Below are 20139 nucleotides of genomic sequence, written 5' to 3'. Positions count from 1 at the left end.
GGGTTGCCATGAGCTGTGGTGCAGATCTCAGACGCGGCTCAGATCGAACATTGCTGTGGTTGTGGTGTAGGTCGGCGGCTACAGCTCCGATTCGACCCCTAGCCTGGGAACCTCCATATGCTGCGGGAGCGGCCCTAAAAAGAGCAAAAAAAAAAAAAAAAAAAAAAGGTCTTGAAGTAACCTTCATTAAAACTGAAACACAAGATCAAAATCTTTTTGGAATCTGAAAAAAGGACACAATGAACCTCTTTGCAGAACAGATTCTGACTCACAGACTTTGAAAAATTTATGGTTTCCAAACAAGACACTCTGGGGGGTGGGGGGATGCGCTGGGGTTGTGGGATGGAAATCCTATAAAATTGGATTGTGAGGATCATTGTACAACTACAAAAGTAATAAATTCATTGAGTAATTAAAAAAAAAAATCTAAATTTGTCCTCCAAAAAAAAAAAAAAAAAAGGTCCTTGTAGAACTCGCAGTCACCCTGATACAATTTTGAAGACCCCAAGGGGGCTGTGTCCCAATTTAAAAAACACTCCTGTAGGCACTGAAAGGTCTTAAGTCTATATTCAGGGTTGGGGAGAGTACAAGGGTGACCGTAATAGATTTATCCCGTTTCCAGGACGCTGAGTCAGTATTACGGAAAAATGATGCTGACAGGAGTCAGAAGGCCCTGGAGTGAGGACACCAGGGAAGGGGTAAGTGAAGGGATCCAGGCGAACAGTGATGCAGGCCTGAGGGCCAGTAAGACAGGCTGGGAGTTCCCACTGTGGCTCAGTGGGTTGAGGACCCACAGTGTCCCAGAGGATGGCCGTTTGATCCCTGGCCTCGCTCAGTGAGTTAAATGGGTTGAGGATCCAGCCTTGTCGCAAGTGCAAGTGGCAGTGTAGGTCCCAGATTCAGCTCGGATCTGGTGCGGCCGACGGCCATAGCTCTGATTCGACCCCGAGCCTGGGAATCTCCATATGCCACAGGTACATCCCTAAAAAGACAAAAAAGGGAAAAAAAATCATAACATGAGGAGTTCCAGCTTTGGGGCAATGGGTTAAGGATCTAGTGCTGTCACAGTTGTGGCATGGATTTAATTCCTGGCCTGGGAACGTCCATATGCCACTGGTGTGGACCAAAAAAAAAAAAAAAAAAAAAAAAAAAAAAAATCAGCATGAGTTTTCTTTGTATTCCTGTTCAATATCCTGTATCAGGCCCAATTTTGTTATTTCTTATACAATAATTTCCAAGGCACAATGGAAAAAAATCAAAAAGCTAGAATCATGTTTACATCGTGTTTACCACTTGTAGGTAAATTTCTACACACTTACACATGCGCATTCTTCACAAGAAATTGTCAAGACAAGAAAAACAAGAGGGAGAACTACTTTTATTGTTTAATGTTTCCTTCAAATTTTGTACCAATGTTTCTATTATCTCTTTTTAAAACCACTAATTTCTCAAAGAGGACATAAGCCAAGATCAGAAAAATCTATGCTTTTGAAAAATATACAAACTGTCTTCTAAACCTGCACACAAGTTACGGTTCTAATCTTGTTCTACTAAATAATTTAGATCACGATAAGAAAAGAAAAAGTCTTTCCCCTGCAGATGCCAGTGATTAATCCAACAACTCTGAAGGTCTCTAGAAAGTTTACGTGTATTTCTGTGCAAGGAGGGATCCAGCGCCCTGGGGGGGGGGATCCTAAGACAAGCACTCCTGATGGAGGTTTAGCCCACACCAGCCCCTGAGGTCAGCCTGCAGGATGGAGGCAGGGGCTCCTCAAGACCCCGCTCCCACCCACTCCCACCTCCCCACCACTCCCACCCCCGACCACGAGGACTTGGCAGCCTGGGATGTGGCCCCTGAGTAGGGCTGCCCCCTTGCCGCACGTCACGCATTTTGCAGGACAGAACACTGAAGGTCAACAGAGCAAGCCAGAGCTCACGGCCAGATGCAAGACTTCACACGATGCCGGAGAAGACCTTCAGGTTCATTCACTCTAAGGAGTTACCTGGAGACCAAGGGGAAAAAAAAAAGTGTTTTTTTTTTTTTTTTTTTTTGCTATTTCTTGGGCCGCTCCTGCGGCATATGGAGGTTCCCAGGCTAGGGATCCAATCGGAGCCATAGCCACCGGCCTACGCCAGAGCCACAGCAATGCGGGATCCGAGCCGCGTCTGCAACCTACACCACAGCTCATGGCAACGCCGGATCGTCAACCCACTGAGCAAGGGCAGGGACCGAACCTGCAACCTCATGGTTCCTAGTCGGATTCGTTAACCACTGTGCCACGACGGGAACTCCCAGGTGTTTTTTTTTTAAGTTGTGGGAAGACATCACTCACACACAGGAGACCGATGTCACAAAGATACATGAGGGAGGACAGCTGCGTGATGACGGAGGCAGACAGCAGCGAAGCATCTACAAAGACGGCGGGCAAACCCCAGAGCCAGGGGCAAGGAAGGAGCCTCCCCGACAGGTTTCGGAGGGAGCACAACCCTGCGGCATCTTGACTCCAGATCTCTGGCCTCCGGAACGGTGAGACAGTTTGTTTGTTTGTTTTGTCTTTTTGCCATTTCTTGGGCCGCTCCTGCAGCATATGGAGGTTCCCAGGCTAGGGGTCCAATCAGAGCTGGAGCCACCAGCCTACACCAGAGCCACAGCACCTCGGGATCTGAGCCGCGTCTGCAACCTACACCACAGCTCACGACAACGCCAGATCCTTAACCCACTGAGCGAGGCCAGGGATCGAACCCGCAACCTAATGGTTCCTAGTCGGATTCATTAACTGCTGAGCCACGACGGGAACTCCGAGACAGTTTATTTGTTTTAAGCCACCCAATTTGCAGTTACTTTTTTACAGCAGCCCTAAAAACACGAGTACACGGATCAAAAAGTATTTCTGGGAGTTCCTGTCGTGGCGCAGTGGTTAACGAATCCAACTAGGAACCCTGAGGTTGCGGGTTCGGTCCCTGCCCTTGCTCAGTGGGTTAACAATCCGGCATTGGCGTGAGCTGCGGTGTAGGTTGCAGACGCGGCTCGGATCCCGCGTTGCTGTGGCTCTGGCGTAGGCCGGTGGCTACAGCTCCGATTCAACCCCTAGCCTGGGAACCTCCATATGCCATGGGAGCAGCCCAAGAAATAGCAACAACAACAACAACAACAAAAGACAAAAAAAAAAAAAAAAAAAGTATTTCTGTAACTGGATTAACCCATTCCCTAAACAGATAAAAGGATGAAAAAGGTGCTCCACATCCTCAGTCATCAGAGAAATGCAAACTAAAACACATTTCGTAGCCATCAGAGAGGCTGACATCAAGGACTGACAACCTCAAAATTGAGTGAGGGGATGGAGCAGTCAGAGCTCTCAGACACTGCAGTGGCCAGGTCAAACGGTAGAGCCAGTCAGGCCAAGTCGTATCCATTAAACATGCATCTAGTCCCGCAATTCCACTCCTAGGTATCTACCCAAGAGACGTGAAAATGTGTCCACAAAGGACATGGACAAGAACATTCATATCAATCTAAGAACAGCTACAAAGTGGGAACGGCCCCAAAGTCCATCATCAGGAGGAGACGATGGCACATCCATTCAGTGACCTCCCACTCAGCAACAAGAGACTTAGGGGTTCATGCAGATGAAACACAAAAGCATTCTAGACTAGAAGCTGGTCTCAAGAAACTATACATTGCATGAATCCATTTTTTTGTTTGTTTGTAAAAGAACAAACAAAACTAAGGTAATAGAATTCAGAAGGGGCCAGGGGAGGGACAGGGAAGTTCCTGGAATGTCTATACCTTGTTTTGAGTGCAGGTTACATGGGCATGTACCATGTTCAAGATTCAGTAAACTCAACAATTAAGATGTTATAGTGCAACTAAAAGCGGGGAGCATCTGACAAAACCTGAATGAGGCATGAAATCATCAATGGACATTAAAAGAGTTATTGGGGAAGCAGATACTTGCTCAGTGCCTCAGGGGACAAAACCTACCTGTTCCACGGCAGTCACCACACCTTACCCAGGTGACCAACCAGACTAGCACTCCCAGTGGGAGACCCTAATGTGCCTTCTGATATAATGCAATATAAAGCCATGCCACCTATGAAATATGCTTGCCAGGAGTTCCCACTGTGGCACAGTGGAAATGAATCCGACTAGTATCCACAAGGATACAGGTTCCATCCCTGGCCTTGCTCAGGAGGTCAAGAATCTGGCATTAGCACGAGCTGTGGTGTAGGTTGCAGATGAAGCTCGGATCCTGTGTTGCTGTGGCTATGCCATAGGCCAGCAACTGTAGCTCCAATTCCACCCCTAGCCTAGGAACCTCCGAATGCCACAGGTATGGCCCTAAAAAGTAAAAACCACAAAACCTCCTTGCCAAAAAAATGTATGACCTGAGCCTAGTCAAGCTTCTAAACCAAACTTCCAGAAAATAGAGGGTATAGAAGAATTATTAAGTGACACCATGAGGAAACAATCAGACAAATCTAGAATGTAGGACAGTCTACAAAAACTGGCTTGGACTCTAAGGCAGTATCACTGGGGGCAAAAAAAAAAAAAGAAGTAGAAGGATTGCTCTATAAAGACACATAAAAACCAAATGTGTCTTCGGATTTGGGCATAAATCTTAATTAAATCTTGTTTTTTAAAAAAGGCCACACAAGCATCCTTGGGACAAGACAGCTAAAGTAATTATACGCCTATCAGACAAAACAGACTATAAACAAAGATAGAAATAAGAGACAAAGAAGAGCTTTTGGAGTTCCCATCGGGGCGCAGTGGTTAACGAATATGACTAGGAACCATGAGATTGCGGGTTCGGTCCCTGCCCTTGCTCAGTAGGTTAAGGATCCGGGGTTGCCGTAAGCTGTGGTGTAGGTTGCAGACGCGGCTCGGATCCTGCGTTGCTGTGGCTCTGGCGTAGGCTGGTGGCTACGGCTCTGATTGGACCCCTAGCCTGGGAACCTCCATATGCCGCAGGAGCGGCCCAAGAAATAGCAAAAAGACAAAAAAAAAAAAAAAAAAAAGACAAAGAAGAGCTTTATATAATACAGAGGTCAGTCCAGTAAGAAGATACAATATTCATAAATGTAAATACACCCAGGAGTTCCCTGGTGGCTCAGGGGGTTAAAGATCTGGTGTTGTCACTGCTGTGGCTCAGGTTACAGCTGTAGTGTAGGGTCAATGGGACTTGTAAATGCTGTCGGCACAGCCAAACAAGCTCCCCTCATACTACACACACACAAAATGTAGAAGCATCCAACATAGGAGCACCAAGATATATAAAGCAAAAGCATTCTACGACAATCGGGAAATTCAAATATAAGAACCAGATATTAGATATTATAGAATTGCTATTAATTTTTAACATGCGGTAGCAGTACAATAATTATTTAAGAGCATGTTTTATTCTTAGGAGAGGCATGCTCAAGTTCTTAAAGGTCAATGTCATGAGGCATTTCCATCATGGTGCAGTGGTTCACGAAACTGACTAGGAACCATGAGATTGCAGGTTCGATCCCTGGCCTCGCTCAGTGGGTTAAGGATCTGGCGTTGCCATGAGCTGTGGGGTAGGCCGCAGACGTGGCTTGGAGCTGGTGTTGCTGTGGCTCTGGCATAGGCCCGTGGCTACAGCTCTGATTCAACCCCTAGCCTGGGAACCTCCACATGCCGGGGGAGCGGCCTTAGAAAAGGCAAAAAGACAAAAAAAAAAACAAAACAAAAACAAAAACAAGGTCAATGTCATGAACTCTGCAATTTACTTTTGTGGTTGAGAAAAAAAATTATTTCTATAGCATACATATAAGTTTAAAAAAATGACAGTGGTAACAATTATTGAATCTAGATACAGAATATATGAGAGCTTATTATAGACTTCATTCAAATTTTCTAGATATTTTTAAAGTTTCATAAAAAACTGGAACATAATAAAGTTTAAAAGGCCTAAATGCGGAGTTCCCGTCGTGGCGTGGCGCAGTGGTTAACGAATCCGACTAGGAACCATGAGGTTGTGGGTTCGATCCCTGCCCTTGCTCAGTGGGTTAACATCCGGCGTTGCCGTGAGCTGTGGTGTAGGTTGCAGACGCGGCTCAGCTCAAGAAATGGCAAAAAGACAAAAAATAAATAAAAATAAAATAAAATAAAATAAAAGGCCTAAATGCGATAAGGTACCTTAGAACAGCTTCTTGAAACAAACCAACAAAAAAAAAAAAAAAACACCTTAGCAGAAAAGCTGGTAAAATATAAGTAACGTCTATAGCACAGTTAGTATTACTGCACTAATGCTCATTTCCTAGTAAATCTGCCTTGGTTATAAAAGATGTTCAGGGGAAGCTGGATAAAGGGGAACTCCCTGCACTCTCTTTGCAAATTTTCTGTAAACCTAAAATTCTTCCAAAATAAACCTTCTTTTTAAAAGGGAGCAACGAGTTATAAAAGCCAAGACATTGTCACCAGTCTTTAACATGCCTATCATTGAACAACTGCAAGATCCCATGTCTAAAACAATGACTTCCCACCAATATCTAGTTGGGTGCAAAAAGACTCCAAACATGCAAAAAGCGTCTGACGGGACCATGTACTGGACAGAAGGGAGTTGCAGGCCAGATGGGGCCTCGATTCCTCAGAGGGGAGTGAGCTCCTGGCTAAGCACAGATACCTTGTTCTCCTGGCTGAGTGATTTCCTTCATTCAGCAAAGACACAGGCTGAGCTGGCTGCTTGGGCAGCGCCAAGGGCAACAGAACTGGAAAGAGGAGGAACCCAGCAGCGTCAGTCTATGTCCCTTCCCTGATCTGCAGAGCTCCCAGCTTGGCCAGACTCCTCCAGCCACATCCACGTTTGCAGGCCAAGATGAACCAAGCTGCAGCATCAGCAGACATCTGTGCAACCCATGTAGTGTCTAAAAGATTCCCATCACAGGAGTTCCCTGGGTGGCTTGGCAGAAGCAAATCTGACTAGCATCCAAGAGGACACAGGTTTGATCCCTGCCCTCGATCAGCAGGATAAGGATTCGGTGTGGCCTGGAGCTGTGGTGTAGGTCACAAACTCGCCTCAGATTCAGCATGGCTGTGGCTGTGGTGCAGACAGGCAGCAGGAACTCTGATTTGACCCCTAGCCTGGGAACCTCCATATGCCACAGGTGGGGCCCTAAAAACAATACATAAATAAAGAAATAAAACATGGGTAAGATCTAGTTTAAAAATAAAATGAAATGAAATAAAAGACTGCCATCATATTATCTCATTTAATCCTGGTGACAGCCCTCATGTTGCAAAAAATAGGGGAGTTCCCGTCGTGGCGCAGTGGTTAACAAATCCGACTAAGAACCATGAGGTTTCGGGTTTGATCTCCGGCTCTGTTCAGTGGGTTAAGGATCCGGCGTTGCCGTGAGCTGTGGTGTAGGTTGCAGACAAGGCTCGGATCTTGCGTTGCTGTGGCTCTGGTGTAGGCTGGCAGCTATGGCTCCTATTCGACCGTTGGCCTGGGAATCTCTATATGCCGCTGGAGTGGTCCAAGAAATGGCAAAAAGACAAAAAAAAAAAAAAAAAAAAGAGAGAAACAGGGACATCTCACCCCAGCATCCTGGAGTCACAAACACTTTTCACCTGAAAGTCTTTCTCTAACAGGAGATCTTGGCGCCTCTCCCCACCAGGCGCCCAACTATTTGCCTTCCTCCAAGACCAGTTCCTCCTTAGGCCTCTGGGGCTTCACCTGAGACCCACAGGAACCACAATTACGCCTTCCCTCTGAATTTCTACAGGCCTTACCCTGGGATGTATCAGAACAGGCAAGGGATGTGAGTTTGCTTTTGGCCTTTTCTCAATAGGGGCTATGGATGGAAAAATGTGGCTGAAATTCAAGCAAAAAATCTATGATTTCTTGAAAGCAATACCAATTTGAAACTGTTGACGTGCTGCTGGGATTGTGTGCTGGTTAAGAGCACGGAGCGAGGGATCACACGGCAGGTGTGCAGTCTCGGCTCCACCAGGGGCCCCGGGCCAGCTCACCACCCTCGGAGATGTAGGCGACTCATGGAGCAAACGGAGATGACAATCACAGTACCTGGCTCGCAGGGTTGTTTGAGGACTAAATGAAATTATCTCAATGCCTGGCACCTAACGAGAACTCAATACATAGCAACTATTACTGGTAGACCCTGTACAGGTATGGATCTTATTTTCATTTTTGTCTTTTAAAAAAGCTTTCTCTGCGGAGTTCCCGTCATGGTGCAGCAGTAATGAACCCGACTAGTATCCGTGAGGTCCCATCCCTGGCCTCGCTTGGTGGGTTAAGAACACAGCATTGCCCTGAGCTGCGGTATAGGTTGCATACAAGGCTTGGATCTGGGCTTGCTGTGGCTGTGGCGTGGGCTGGCGGCTGCAACTCAATTCCAACCCTTGCCCAGGAATTTCCCTATGCCACAGGTACAGCCATAAAAAGCCAAAAAAAAAAACCAAACAAACAAAAAAAACAAAACAAAACAAACAAAAAAAACACATAAAATAAAATAAAAATGTAGTCAGAGGATTTTCAGAATGAGACAGGAAAAAAAGAAAAAAAGGAGTTTCCAGAGTTCCCTTTGTGGCTCAGTGGTTAACGGACCCAACTAGGATCCATGAAAATGTGGGTTCATCCCTGGCCTTGCTCAGTGGGTTCAAGATCTGGCGCTTCTGTGAGCTGTGGTGTAGGTCACAGATGCAACTTAGATCCCACGTTGCTGTGGCGTAGGTGGGCAGCTGCAGTTCCAATTTAACCCCTAGCCTGGGAACTTCCAGATGTTGCAGATACAGCCCTAAAAAGCAAAGCAAAAAAAAAAAAAAAAAAAAAAAAAAGGAGGAGACAAAGGAAGTTCCCTTGTGGGGCAATGGTTAAGGATGTGGTGTTGCCACAGCAGCCTGTAGCATAGGCTGCAACTGCAGTGCAGGTTCAGTCCCTGTCCTGGGAACGTCCACATGCCCCAGGTGTGGCAAAAAAAAAAAAAAAGACAGAAATGATTGATAACTTCAACAGCCCAAAAGCCACCAGCCACCTAGAACCAGGATGCAATTACTATGTGATCAGAGTCATGCAAATTGATTAAAATTAAAAATTCAGTAGTACCAGCCACATTTCAAGCATTCCATAGCCACGTGTGGCTGACGGCTACCGCAATGGACAACACATTTCTCCCACTACAGAAAGTTCTACTGGTCAGCACGAGCCTAGAATGCCGCTCACCGCTCACCTGGCTACTCACCTGGCGGTGGTGGTAGAAGGCCTGGTTTCTCTCCAAGTAATGAACGCTTGGCAGGCTTGGAAGGAGGTCTTCGCAAAGGAGCAGGCCTCTTGGAGGGGGCAGAGGGGGCTGCCGGGGGAAGAGGAGGGGGAAACAGACCATTGGGGTGGACCAGTCCTGCCGAGAACAAAACTCAAAACATAAGCACGAAGACGTAAAGGACCCTGTTCCAGCTGCTTGCCCCAAAGGGATCTTTCCTGATCTAAAAAGGGGCTGATCTAGAAAAACACGACAATCCTCAAGATGGGAATTCCCGTTGCGGCACAGCAAAAACCATATCTGACTCATATCCATAAGAATGCAGGTTTGGTCCCTGGCCTCGCTTGGTGGGGTTGGGGATTCAGCATTGCCATGAGCTGTGGTGTAGATCACAGATGAGGCTCAGAGCCCGCATTGCTGTGCCTGTGGGATGGGCCGGCAGCTGTAGCTCCGAGTGGACCCCTCCTAGCCTGGGAACTTCCATATGCTGCTGGTGCAGCCCGAAAAAAGCAGCAAAGACCAGCAGCAAACTTCTGTACACGGTGTGCCTGGCTGCAGGCACCACCCCCTTCCCTGTTACAACTTGGATCTTGATATCCCCACCTTTGCTCAGTATTTCAGAAAGCTCTGCAACACTGCCTCCTGGGCTGCAGTGAGTGCGCTAAGCAAAAGCTAGTGGGCAAAACAAAAGATGTCATCTGTGAAAACAGCCACTCCTAAGGGTGGGCCAATGGGCACTGAGGGAACTCAGGAAAGCAGATCAAAGGAGTGATTCCAGAAAGCCCCTTCCCATAGAAAGGGTTTTCTGTAAATCTGGTTATCTACAAATCTTTTGTTCCTACTACCTTCTCTTTGTTGCAGAAACGTGTACATCCTAGCTTCCCCCCTCTCCTCCTCGGAGGAGTTTCTCAGGGCGGCCAGAGATGCTGTCTCGGGGGCTTAAGTCCTAATCTCACCCTAAATAAAATGTAACTCTCAAAAAAAGGGCAGGGGGCTGAGCTGGGAGCACCTGCCACGCACGCCAGGCCCAACCTCAGCTCCTCAGAGTTCTGCCAAGGCCTCTGGGCCCAAACTGGCCAAGTGGGCATCTGGAGCTCAACAAACTGAAGTCTGGGGTCTGCATGCAATCTGCTATCTATATTGGTATGGCTTGCAAGCTAGAATGGTTTTCTCATTTTTTAAATAGTTACATTTTGGGGAGTGCCGGTCATGGCGCAATGCAAACGAATCCGACAAGGAACCATAAGGTTGTGGGTTCAATCCCTGACCTTGCTCAGTGGGTTAAGGATCCGGCGTTGTCGTGAGCTGTGGTGTAGGTTACAGATGCGGCGAGGATCCCGCCGCGGGATTGGATTGGAGATGCGGCTCCAGCTCCAATTAGACCCCTAGCCTAGGAACCTCCATATGCCTCGGATTTGGCCCTAGGAAAGACAAAAAAAAAAAAAAAAAAGAAAAAAAAAAATGATCTGCCACGTCTGTGACCTACGCCACAGCTCATGGCAATACCAGATCCTTAACCCACTGTGTGAGGCCAGGCATCGAACCCGCAATCTCATGGTTCCTAGTTGGATTCGTTTCCACTTCGCCACAACAGGAACTCCGGGGCAAGAAGATTTCTTCCTGAGCCCTCCACCCTTGTCTTCACTCACTTCTCACAGGAAAGAGCCTGTGGTAAGGACAGGCCTGTGGCTGCAATGCAGGGGAGCATGAGAGCACAGCAGAGGGAGGGAAAGAACAAGGACATGGCAGCAAGAAAATACAGACTAGGATGGGCTCGGAGAAGATGCCAAACTGATACACTCTTGCTCATCCTGAAGGTCAACAGGTCACAAAGGGAGGGGACACAGAAATGCTCAGTACACAGACCCCGTGATCAAAGATGCAGACACTACAGTCCCAGAGCACTAAAATAACAGGGGTTATTTTACCCTGTTCAGGAGTTCCCATTGTGGTGCAATGGAAACAAAACCGACTAGGAACCATGAGGTTGAGGGTTCGATCCCTGGCCTCCCTCAGTGGGTTAAGGATCCGGTATTGCGGTGAGCTATGGTGTAGGTGGCAGACGCGGCTCAGATCCACTCTTGCTGTGGCTGTGGTGTAGGCCAGCAGCAACAGCTCCGATTCGACCCCTAGCCTGGGAACCTCCATATGCCGCGGGCTCGCCCCTAAAAAAACAAAAGACAAAAAATAAATAAATAAATAAATAAAATAACTCCTGCTCACAAAAGAGGCCAAAGCAGCATCTGACTCTCCCATTTTATCTAAGGCCCAGGCGAAAAGCCTATGAGGACTTCCCTAGCAACTCTTTCTCGTGAACACGGAGGACTGAAAGCGCACTCAGCCAGTTTCTTCTCCACTCCTGCTGTCAACACACAGGAGGAGAGGAGGGGAGACAGACTGTAGGAACAAATATTTGGAAGATAAGGAAGAGATGGAATAGGTGGAAGAAGCTGCATCCTAGGCATCTGAATTTTTTGCTTTTTTTAGGGCTGAACCCATGGCATATGGAGGGTCCCAGGCTAGGGGTCAAACTGGAGCTGTAGCTGCCGACCTACACCTCAGCAACAGCCGTGGGGGGATCGAAGCCACGTCTGTGACCTACATCACAGGTCACTGCAATGCTGGATCCTTAACCCACCGAGCAAGGTCAAGGATCGAACCCAAAACCTCATGGTTCCTAGTCAGATTCATTAACCACTGAGCCACGATGGGAACTCCCAAGTCTCCTTGTTTTAATCAACCTCGAGGTAGGTTCCATGACCCTGGAAATGGGAGTTCCCAGTAGTACAAGCTCATTCTGGGCAGGTGTCAGCTACAATTTGACACTAACTACTCAGAAAAGAAACCTCAAACACACTACTGAATTCAGAGGGCTTATTACGACACCTGTTAAGTCCCTCCAATCATGGCCATCAATCTTGGTTGACGAGCTTCTATAAACTTTTCCCAGTATCAAAAGTTAAGGCAACTCAATCAAGTGCCAGAACACACTGAACCTCAATGCATCTCTCCTGGTCTTTGGAAATCTAAATATGCATTAAAAACATGACAAGAGACACTGCAATTGCTCTAAGCTGTCAGGTCCTGCTTCCTCAGAAGCATCTCATAGAAGCAAGGGAGCCTCCCTGCATCAGATTCCTGGAGGGACACACTGACCTGGCAGTGGAAGAAGACCACCTGGACGTGGAAGGAGCCCGACTGGCCTGTCCCCTAGCAAGGGGGTCTTAGCTGAAACTGCGGGAGGAGGGCCTAGGAAGCAGTTCTTTCCCGGGGTTGGAAGGAGCGGAGGTCGAGTGCCCAAGATGGGGGTGTTACTGCCTTGAAATGAGGGAGGATCACTGCTGGCCGAAGGATTTGGTGTCTCACAGCCTGGAAAAATGAAGAAAACAAATGGTCAGCAGAAGCCTGCTGCAGAGGTCAGGTTGCTGCACAAACAAGAAGTAACAATTCCAGGAAGACCTTCCCTTCTTCGGACTTAGAGGTGTCTCTAATCAAAAAGCCACAGGCTCTGGCGTAGGCCAGTGGCTACAGCTCCGATTCGACCCCTAGCCTGGGAACCTCCATATGCCGCGAGAGCGGCCCAAAGAAATAGCAAAAAAAAAAAAAAAAGACAAAAAAAAAAACCAAAACAAAAAGCCACAGGATCAGAGTTCCCTTCAAGGCTCAGCAGGTACTGACTGGGCTCCATGAGGATGCAAGTTGGAACCGTGGCCTCCCTCAGTGGGTTAAGGATCCGGTGTTGCCCTGACCTGGGGTGTAGGTCAGAGATGTGGCTCAGATCCCAAACTGAGGTGCAGCCGGGCAGCTGTCCGCTTTGATTCGACCCCTAGCCTGGGAACTTCCACATGCTGTGAGTGCAGCCCTAAAAAGCAAAAAAAAAAAAGCAACAGCATCAGGAGTTCCTGTTGTTGTAGCTCAGCAGGAATGAACCTGGCTAGCACCCATGAGGACAAAGGTTTGATCCCTGACCCTGCTCAGTTGCCATGAGGCATGGTTTAGGTCACAGACATGGCTTGGATGTAACAAAGGCCAGAAACTACAGTTCCAATTCAACCTTTAGGCTGGGAACTTGCATATGCTGTGGGTGGGGCCCAGAAAAAAAAAAAAAAAAGACAACAGGATCAGCTGTACACCCAAACCTAACACAACTTTGCAAATCAACTACACTTCAAAACAAACAAACAAACAAACAAAAGAAAATCCGTATGTTAGCTAGATTGACTGTGATGAAAACTACACAATACATACAAATATTGAGTCATTATGTTGTACACCAAAACTAATATATCTCAATACAAATAAATTTAGAAATAAATCAAGTAAGCATTCGGGAAAAAAAAAACAAAAAAAGAAAAAACAAAACTGTTATATTTTAGGCTTATGGGTTCCCTCCCCAGCCTGAGAAAGTAAGTTCAATAAAAGTGTACAAAAATAAACAGTAATTGATAATAACAATTTCTCTAAAGCTTTCACATGGGTCTTATAACCTCAGCTACTCTTCCCTACAATGGACTATTATTTTCTTCTCACCTACTTAACGCAAAACAAACAATCTGAAAAGTGACTCCTTGAAGGCTTATAACCACCTGAAGGGCTCTTTAAAATCAGGGAGATTAGGAACTGCTTCTTCATGTTTACCATTCACTTCAAAGACCCCTTGAAAATGTGTCAATTAAAAAACAAACTGAGGAGTTCCCGTGGTGGCGCAGTGGTTAACAAATCCGACTAGGAACCATGAGGTTGCGGGTTCGGTCCCTGCCCTTGCTCAGTGGGTTAACGATCCGGCGGTGCCGTGAGCTGTGGTGTAGGTTGCAGACATGGCTCGGATCCTGCGTTGCTGTGGCTCTGGCATAGGCCGGTGGCTACGGCTCCGATTAGACCCCTAGCCTGGGAACCTCCATATGCCACGGGAGCGGCCCAAGAAATAGCAAAAAGACAAAAAAAAAAAAAAACTGAAAAAATCAGAAAAACATAAACTGATAGGGAACCGGAACTCGCTTAGTGGGTAAAGGATCCGGCATTGCCAGAGCTGTGGCACAGATCGCTGACCCAGCTCAAATCTAGCGTGGCTGCGGTGGAGGCTGGCAGCTATAGCTCCAATTCGACCCCCTGCCTGGGAATTTCCATGTGCCACAAGTGCCCTAGGGGGAAAAAAAAAAAAGAAGAAGAATATTCGCAAGGAAAAGGGACTATTGCAAACACCTTCCAGTTGTCCTTTTCTGGTGTGGAGGTAGTCGATGAGCAGGTCCAGCTCATTCTTGTACAGATGCTTGCCCTCATCCAACAGGAAGAGAAGATACCGGATGCACGAAGGGACGGAGTAGCTGGTGAGGCTGTCTCGGGCCAGGAAGTCATCCACCAGATCTCCAGCCCGCAGAGAAATGCCAGGACGTTCCCGCTGCTCCCGTTTAGCGAATAATCTCCTATGTTCTTCCGCCACCAGCTCCAGGGCATTCTCCAGGGGAATATGACGAAGGACTAGAGACAAGAGAGACCTTGCTTTACATCCAATGGGTGCCCTGATGGCTTTTAAAACACATGCACAAAAAGAAAAGAGTTAAGGCAATCAGCAAAGAACACAGTTAATGGAACGACACGTTGTCTAAACAGTCTCAGCTTTCAGTACAGATGTGACTATCGACTGATTCAAGAGACTCTCAACAGCAGGTGCCCTGTCAGATTCCAAAAATCAAACATTACATTCTGCTTCAAAATTATAACATGTGGCAGCTTGGTTTGCCGTTTCCACACAAACCCTTATTTCACCATTGGATGGCTTCATGCTAAGTTGACTAGAGAGAGAGAGGAGAAATATGCCGCATGTGTGTCTGTGGGAATTCTTACAACTAAACAAATCTGGCCTTAAAAAAAAAAAGCAGATGCAGAGCTCCTGTCGTGGCTCCGCAGAAACGAATCTGACTAGGAACCATGAGGTTGAGAGTTCGATCCCTGGCCTCACTCTGTGAGTTAAGGATCCAGTGTTGCTGTGAGCTGTGGTGTAGGCTGGCAGCTGTGGCTCCGACTAGACCCCTCGCCTGGGAACTGCAAAAGGCTGCAGGTGCGGCCCTAAAAAGCGAACAAACAAAACAAACAAACAAAAAACACACAAAACAGATCCAACTTCAACCATTACTGACTACTTGAAAAATGGAAACACACACACACACACACACACACACACACACACACACACACCCTCTGTCCCCCAAAGGCGAAGGTTTTCATTTGCTTCCAGCAATCAGGGTGTGTGACTTGAGTGTGATTCAGAGAAGAAACAACCAGGAACTGAGACGAGCAGCTTTTACACAGCAAGAAGGGATGAGAACAGAGTGAAGCAGGTATGGCCGTTTCTCATCATGCGCCTTTTAGTGTTTATCTTTTAACTCTGTATATGCAACGCGTACACTGAGGGTGACAACAGACAGACCCGTGGTAGGGGCTTCCAGGCTCTGTCACTGTTGCACATGGAATAACAGCCATCTACGTGGCTCCCCAGTCCTTGGCCCAGGTCTACAGGATCTTAAAGCGATTCAAAAGCCTTTCCAGAAGTCCCGTTTTGGCACAGTGGTAACAAACCCGACTGGTATCCATAACAACGTGGATTCTGTCCCTGGCCTCGCTCAGTGGGTAAAGGATCCAGAATTGTTGTGAGCTGCAGTGTAGGTCGCAGACGCGGACCAGATCCATTGGTGTAGGCCAGCAGCTACAGCTACAATTCCACCCATAGCCTGGGAACTTCCATGTGCCGCAGATGCAGCCCTAAAGAGACAAAAAAAAAAAAAGAAAAAAAAAAAAGCCTTTCCAGGAGTTTCCATTGTGATGCATCGGAAATGAATCCGACTAGTATCAATGAGGATGTGGGTTTGATCCCTGGCTTTGCACACTGGGTTGGGGAATCTGGCCTTGCTGTGAGCAGTGGTGTAGGTCGCAGGTGCGGCCAGGATCCCATGTTGCTGTGGATGTGGGGCAGGCTGGCGGTTGCAGCTCTGATTCAACCCCTAGCCTGGGAACTTCCATAACCCCCCCCGCCAAAAAAAGCCTTTCCCGGTCAGGTTTGGAGTGCTCTGAACCCTAATAAATACATTTAAAAAAATAAATTCTAGGAGTTCCCGTCGTGGTGCAGTGGTTAACGAATCCGACTAGGAACCATGAGGTTGAGGGTTCGATCCCTGGCCTTGCTCAGTGGGTTAAGGATCCGGCATTGTCTGAGCTGTGGTGTACGTTGCAGAAGCAGCTCAGATCCCGAGTTGCTGTGGCTCTGGCATAGGCTGGCAGCTACAGCTCCGATTAGACCCCTAGCCTGGGAACCTCCATATGCCACAGGAGCAGCCCAAGAAATGGCAAAAAGACAATAAATAAATAAAAAAACAAATAAATAAATAAACTCTAGATACCAAGAGCAGGTTTTACATTACATGATGGCTGTAGTCAATGCCAGCTAACTTCTGATCTCTCCTAAGTGCATCTACTGAGAATAAGACTTAATAAAACTTAATAAAAGTTTAATTTTAGGAGCACAGTCGAAACAAATCTGACTGGAACCATGAGGTTGTGGGTTCGATCCCTGGCCTCGCTCAGTGGGTTAAGGATCCAGCTGAGCTTTGAGCTGTGAGCTGTGGTGTAGGTCGAAGACGCAGCTCGGATCCCGTGTTGCTGTGGCTCTGGTGTAGGCCGGCGCTACAGCTCTGATTCAACCCCTAGCCTGGGAACTTCCATATGTCGAGGGAGCAGCCCTAGAAATAACAAAAAAAAAAAAAAAAAGGTTACATTTAGGAAGAAACATGAATATGTATATGTCTGCCATCAGGTGCTGAAGTTTCATTGAGTATTTTAAACATTTGCTTTGGCAGAGAAGTAGGTCCACACACTTGTGAATAATGGCTGCACTTAAGTATGAAGCCAACCATGGGCTATAAAGCACTGTGAAGGTGAGCCTAGGACTAACCTTGCTGGAGCACCTGTCATGGAGCAGTGGAAACGAATCTGACTAGGAACCATGAGGTTGCAAGTTCAATCCCCGGCCTTGCTCAGTGGGTTAAGGAACCTCCATATGCTGTGGGTGAAGCCCTAAAAAGCAAAAACCAACAAATATAATGAAATAGATGTGCCTTATAGGAGAAGTTCTTTTTAATTATGATCTGAGATCAATAATGAAATTCATGGATGAAACATGAAACATTTACCTATATACCATATCCCAGAGATGAGAAAAAGATACTATCTTTTGAATTTGTAACCTGTTAAAAACAGATAGCACTTCTTTCCAAAAAGTGCTGGGTGTTTTTAAAAGCATTTTAGGGAGTTCCCGTCGTGGCGCAGTGGTTAACGAATCCGACTAGGAACCATGAGGTTGCGGGTTTGGTCCCTGCCCTTGCTCAGTGGGTTAACGATCCGGCGTTGCCGTGACCTGTGGTGTAAGTTGCAGACGCGGCTCGGATCCTGCGTTGCTGTGGCTCTGGTGTAGGCCGGTGGCTACAGCTCCGATTGGACCCCTAGCCTGGGAACCTCCATATGCCGCAGGAGCGGCCCAAGAAATAGCAAAAAGACCAAAAAAAAAAAAAAAAAGCATTTTAGTATTCGACAAATTATTCAATCTACTTACTTGAGTGGTAATTTCCTAAACAATCTTGCATGAATATTAACACTTAAGTAACCAGATGTGGTTATTAGACATTTGCACTATCTGTTCATACTATACTGTTCCCCAGCCTCAGCCCAGGATACTGGGATTTGCCATTTTTGAAAATATGCATTTTCGGAGTTCCTGTCGTGCCTCAGTTGGAACAAATCCGACTAGGATCCATGAAGATGCAGGTTCAATCCATGGCCTCGCTCAGTGGGTTAAGGATCCGGCATTGCCGTGAGCTGTGGGGTAGGTCGCAGAAGAGGCACTGCTGTGGCTGTGGCGCAGACCAGCAACTACATCTCTGATTTGAACCCCTAGCCTGGGAACCTCCAGATGCCACAGGTACAGCCCTTAAAAATAAATAAGAAAATATGCATTTTCTTTTACATTTTCAGTACTTACGAATGACATAAATGACTTAGGCTTATTATGTCCTTAAAATAAATTAGATATTTTCTTTGAGAAAAAGCCCAATTTCTTTTGTTTTTTGCTTTGGATTGGTTGCTTTTTTTTAAATTTTATGGCTCCATCCATACCATATGGAAGTTCCCAGGCCAGGGACTGAATCCCATCCTCAGCTGTGGCCTACACCATAGTTGCGAAAACGCCAGATCCTTTAACCCACTGAGCCAAACTGGGGATCCAACCTCTGCAGAGACCCAAGCCACTGCAGCCGGATCATTAACACGCTGCACCATTATAGGAATTCTGGTTACCTAATATTTTGGATTCTTAAGGCAGAAGCACTTAAGACGATTTAAGCTTCAATAGTCTCTAATACACCCATGAGTACTCTGTGATACCTATTCAAATCATTTTATCTTAAAGGGATTTGATTTAATTACTGACAAATGTAAACCTTTAAAATGTACCAGCCCCCGCAAACAAAAAACTACTACGTTTTGAAAGCAGGATCTATTCTGAGCGACTGTTCTAGATTGCGCTCAACTTACCTTTGGTAGACTTATGAAGCAAAATCACGGTACAAGAGCAAAGTTCTACGTTAGACTGTTCAACAAGAATACAAAACGGGGACCCATCATCCTTAACTTCCTGGAGTGCTCGAGTGACGTCTGATTCAGAGGCAAGGAATATCATTTCCACCACGAGGCCATGATCCTGTAACCGATGACCTATGTCTGTTGCATATTCCCTTTAAAACACACACAAACATACACATGAAAAAGTTGGGTTACTTTCAAGTAAACAAACAAAAAAAACTATGTCACAAAGCAATTGTTCCAAGATATATTATTATTATTATTATTACTGCTTTTTGGGCTGCACCTGGGGCATATGGGTATTCCCAGACTAGGTGTCAAGTTGGAGCTTCGACTGCACAGCCACAGCCACAGCCACATGGGATCAGAGCCCTGTCCACGACCTACCCCACAGCTCACGGCAACACTGGATCCTTAACCCACTGAGCAAGGACAGGGATCGAACCCATATCCTCATGGTTACTAGTCGGATTCCTTGACTGCTGAGCCCCGAAGGGAGCTGCTCCACAGGCACTTTGACGTGCCACCAATTTAAGCAAGTGAGCGGCAAGATACCATATTTTTACTGTATTAAGTGAGGAGATGCCACATTTTTCCAAAAATCACGCATGTCCTGCAACTTCTCTTCATCCTTAGACATGTTGAAAACACTCCAGGGTGTGTAAGCATCTGATAGAATCAGTTAAGAGAACTGGAGGCAACTCTCCCCAAAAGGAAAACTTTGTTGAAAACTTAGCATCCTCCTTTGGTTGATTATGTACATAATTTTATAAAGAAAGCAGGGTTGGTCAAAGTCGTGTTTCTGTGTGGCATGATACACTGGGTCTGAGCACCATGAATATAGCCCGTGTTTTTCTTTTTTCTTTTTGCCTTTTTGCCATTTCTTGGGCCACGGGATGGGCCATTCCCATGGCATATGGAGGTTCCCAGGCTAGGGATCCAATCGGAGCTGTAGCTGACGGCCTACACCACAGCCACAGCAACACAGGATTCCAGCCGAGTCTGCAACCTACACCACAGCTCACGGCAACGCCAGATCCTTAACCCACTGAGCAAGGCCAGGGATCGAACCCACCACCTCATGGTTCCTAGTTGGATTCGTTAACCACTGAGCCACGACGGGAACTCCTGGCCCATGTTTTTCAAAATGGAATGATTCAAGTGTTATTCACTGACATCAATTAAATTTAAAGACCACAGTGAAAATTTTCAACTATATTAAAGAACAGAGGGGCTGTATCTTCAGAAAAACCAAGCAAATGCTCC

The 20139-nt window shown here is 46.6% G+C and overlaps 1 protein-coding gene across 1 annotated transcript in view; it reads right to left on the bottom strand.

The window, feature by feature from the left end:
- LOC110260966 (nuclear receptor coactivator 5-like) overlaps positions 1239-20139 on the bottom strand; it is a 56857-nt gene continuing 37956 nt past the window's right edge. The window contains exons 7-11 of the mRNA XM_021094222.1: positions 18826-19025; positions 14449-14724; positions 12403-12615; positions 9229-9384; positions 1239-2003 (exon numbers count right to left, since the gene is read on the bottom strand). Of these exons, the coding sequence (XP_020949881.1) occupies positions 1987-2003; positions 9229-9384; positions 12403-12615; positions 14449-14724; positions 18826-19025 (862 nt within the window). The 3' untranslated portion in view covers positions 1239-1986. The remainder of the gene's footprint in view (positions 2004-9228; positions 9385-12402; positions 12616-14448; positions 14725-18825; positions 19026-20139) is intronic.

The sequence above is a fragment of the Sus scrofa genome, chromosome 6, assembly GCF_000003025.6.
Source record: "Sus scrofa isolate TJ Tabasco breed Duroc chromosome 6, Sscrofa11.1, whole genome shotgun sequence".
NCBI classification, from domain to species: Eukaryota; Metazoa; Chordata; class Mammalia; order Artiodactyla; family Suidae; genus Sus; species Sus scrofa.
The sequence above is the reverse complement of the archived record's forward strand: the minus strand, read 5'-3'. Positions and strand labels throughout refer to the sequence as shown.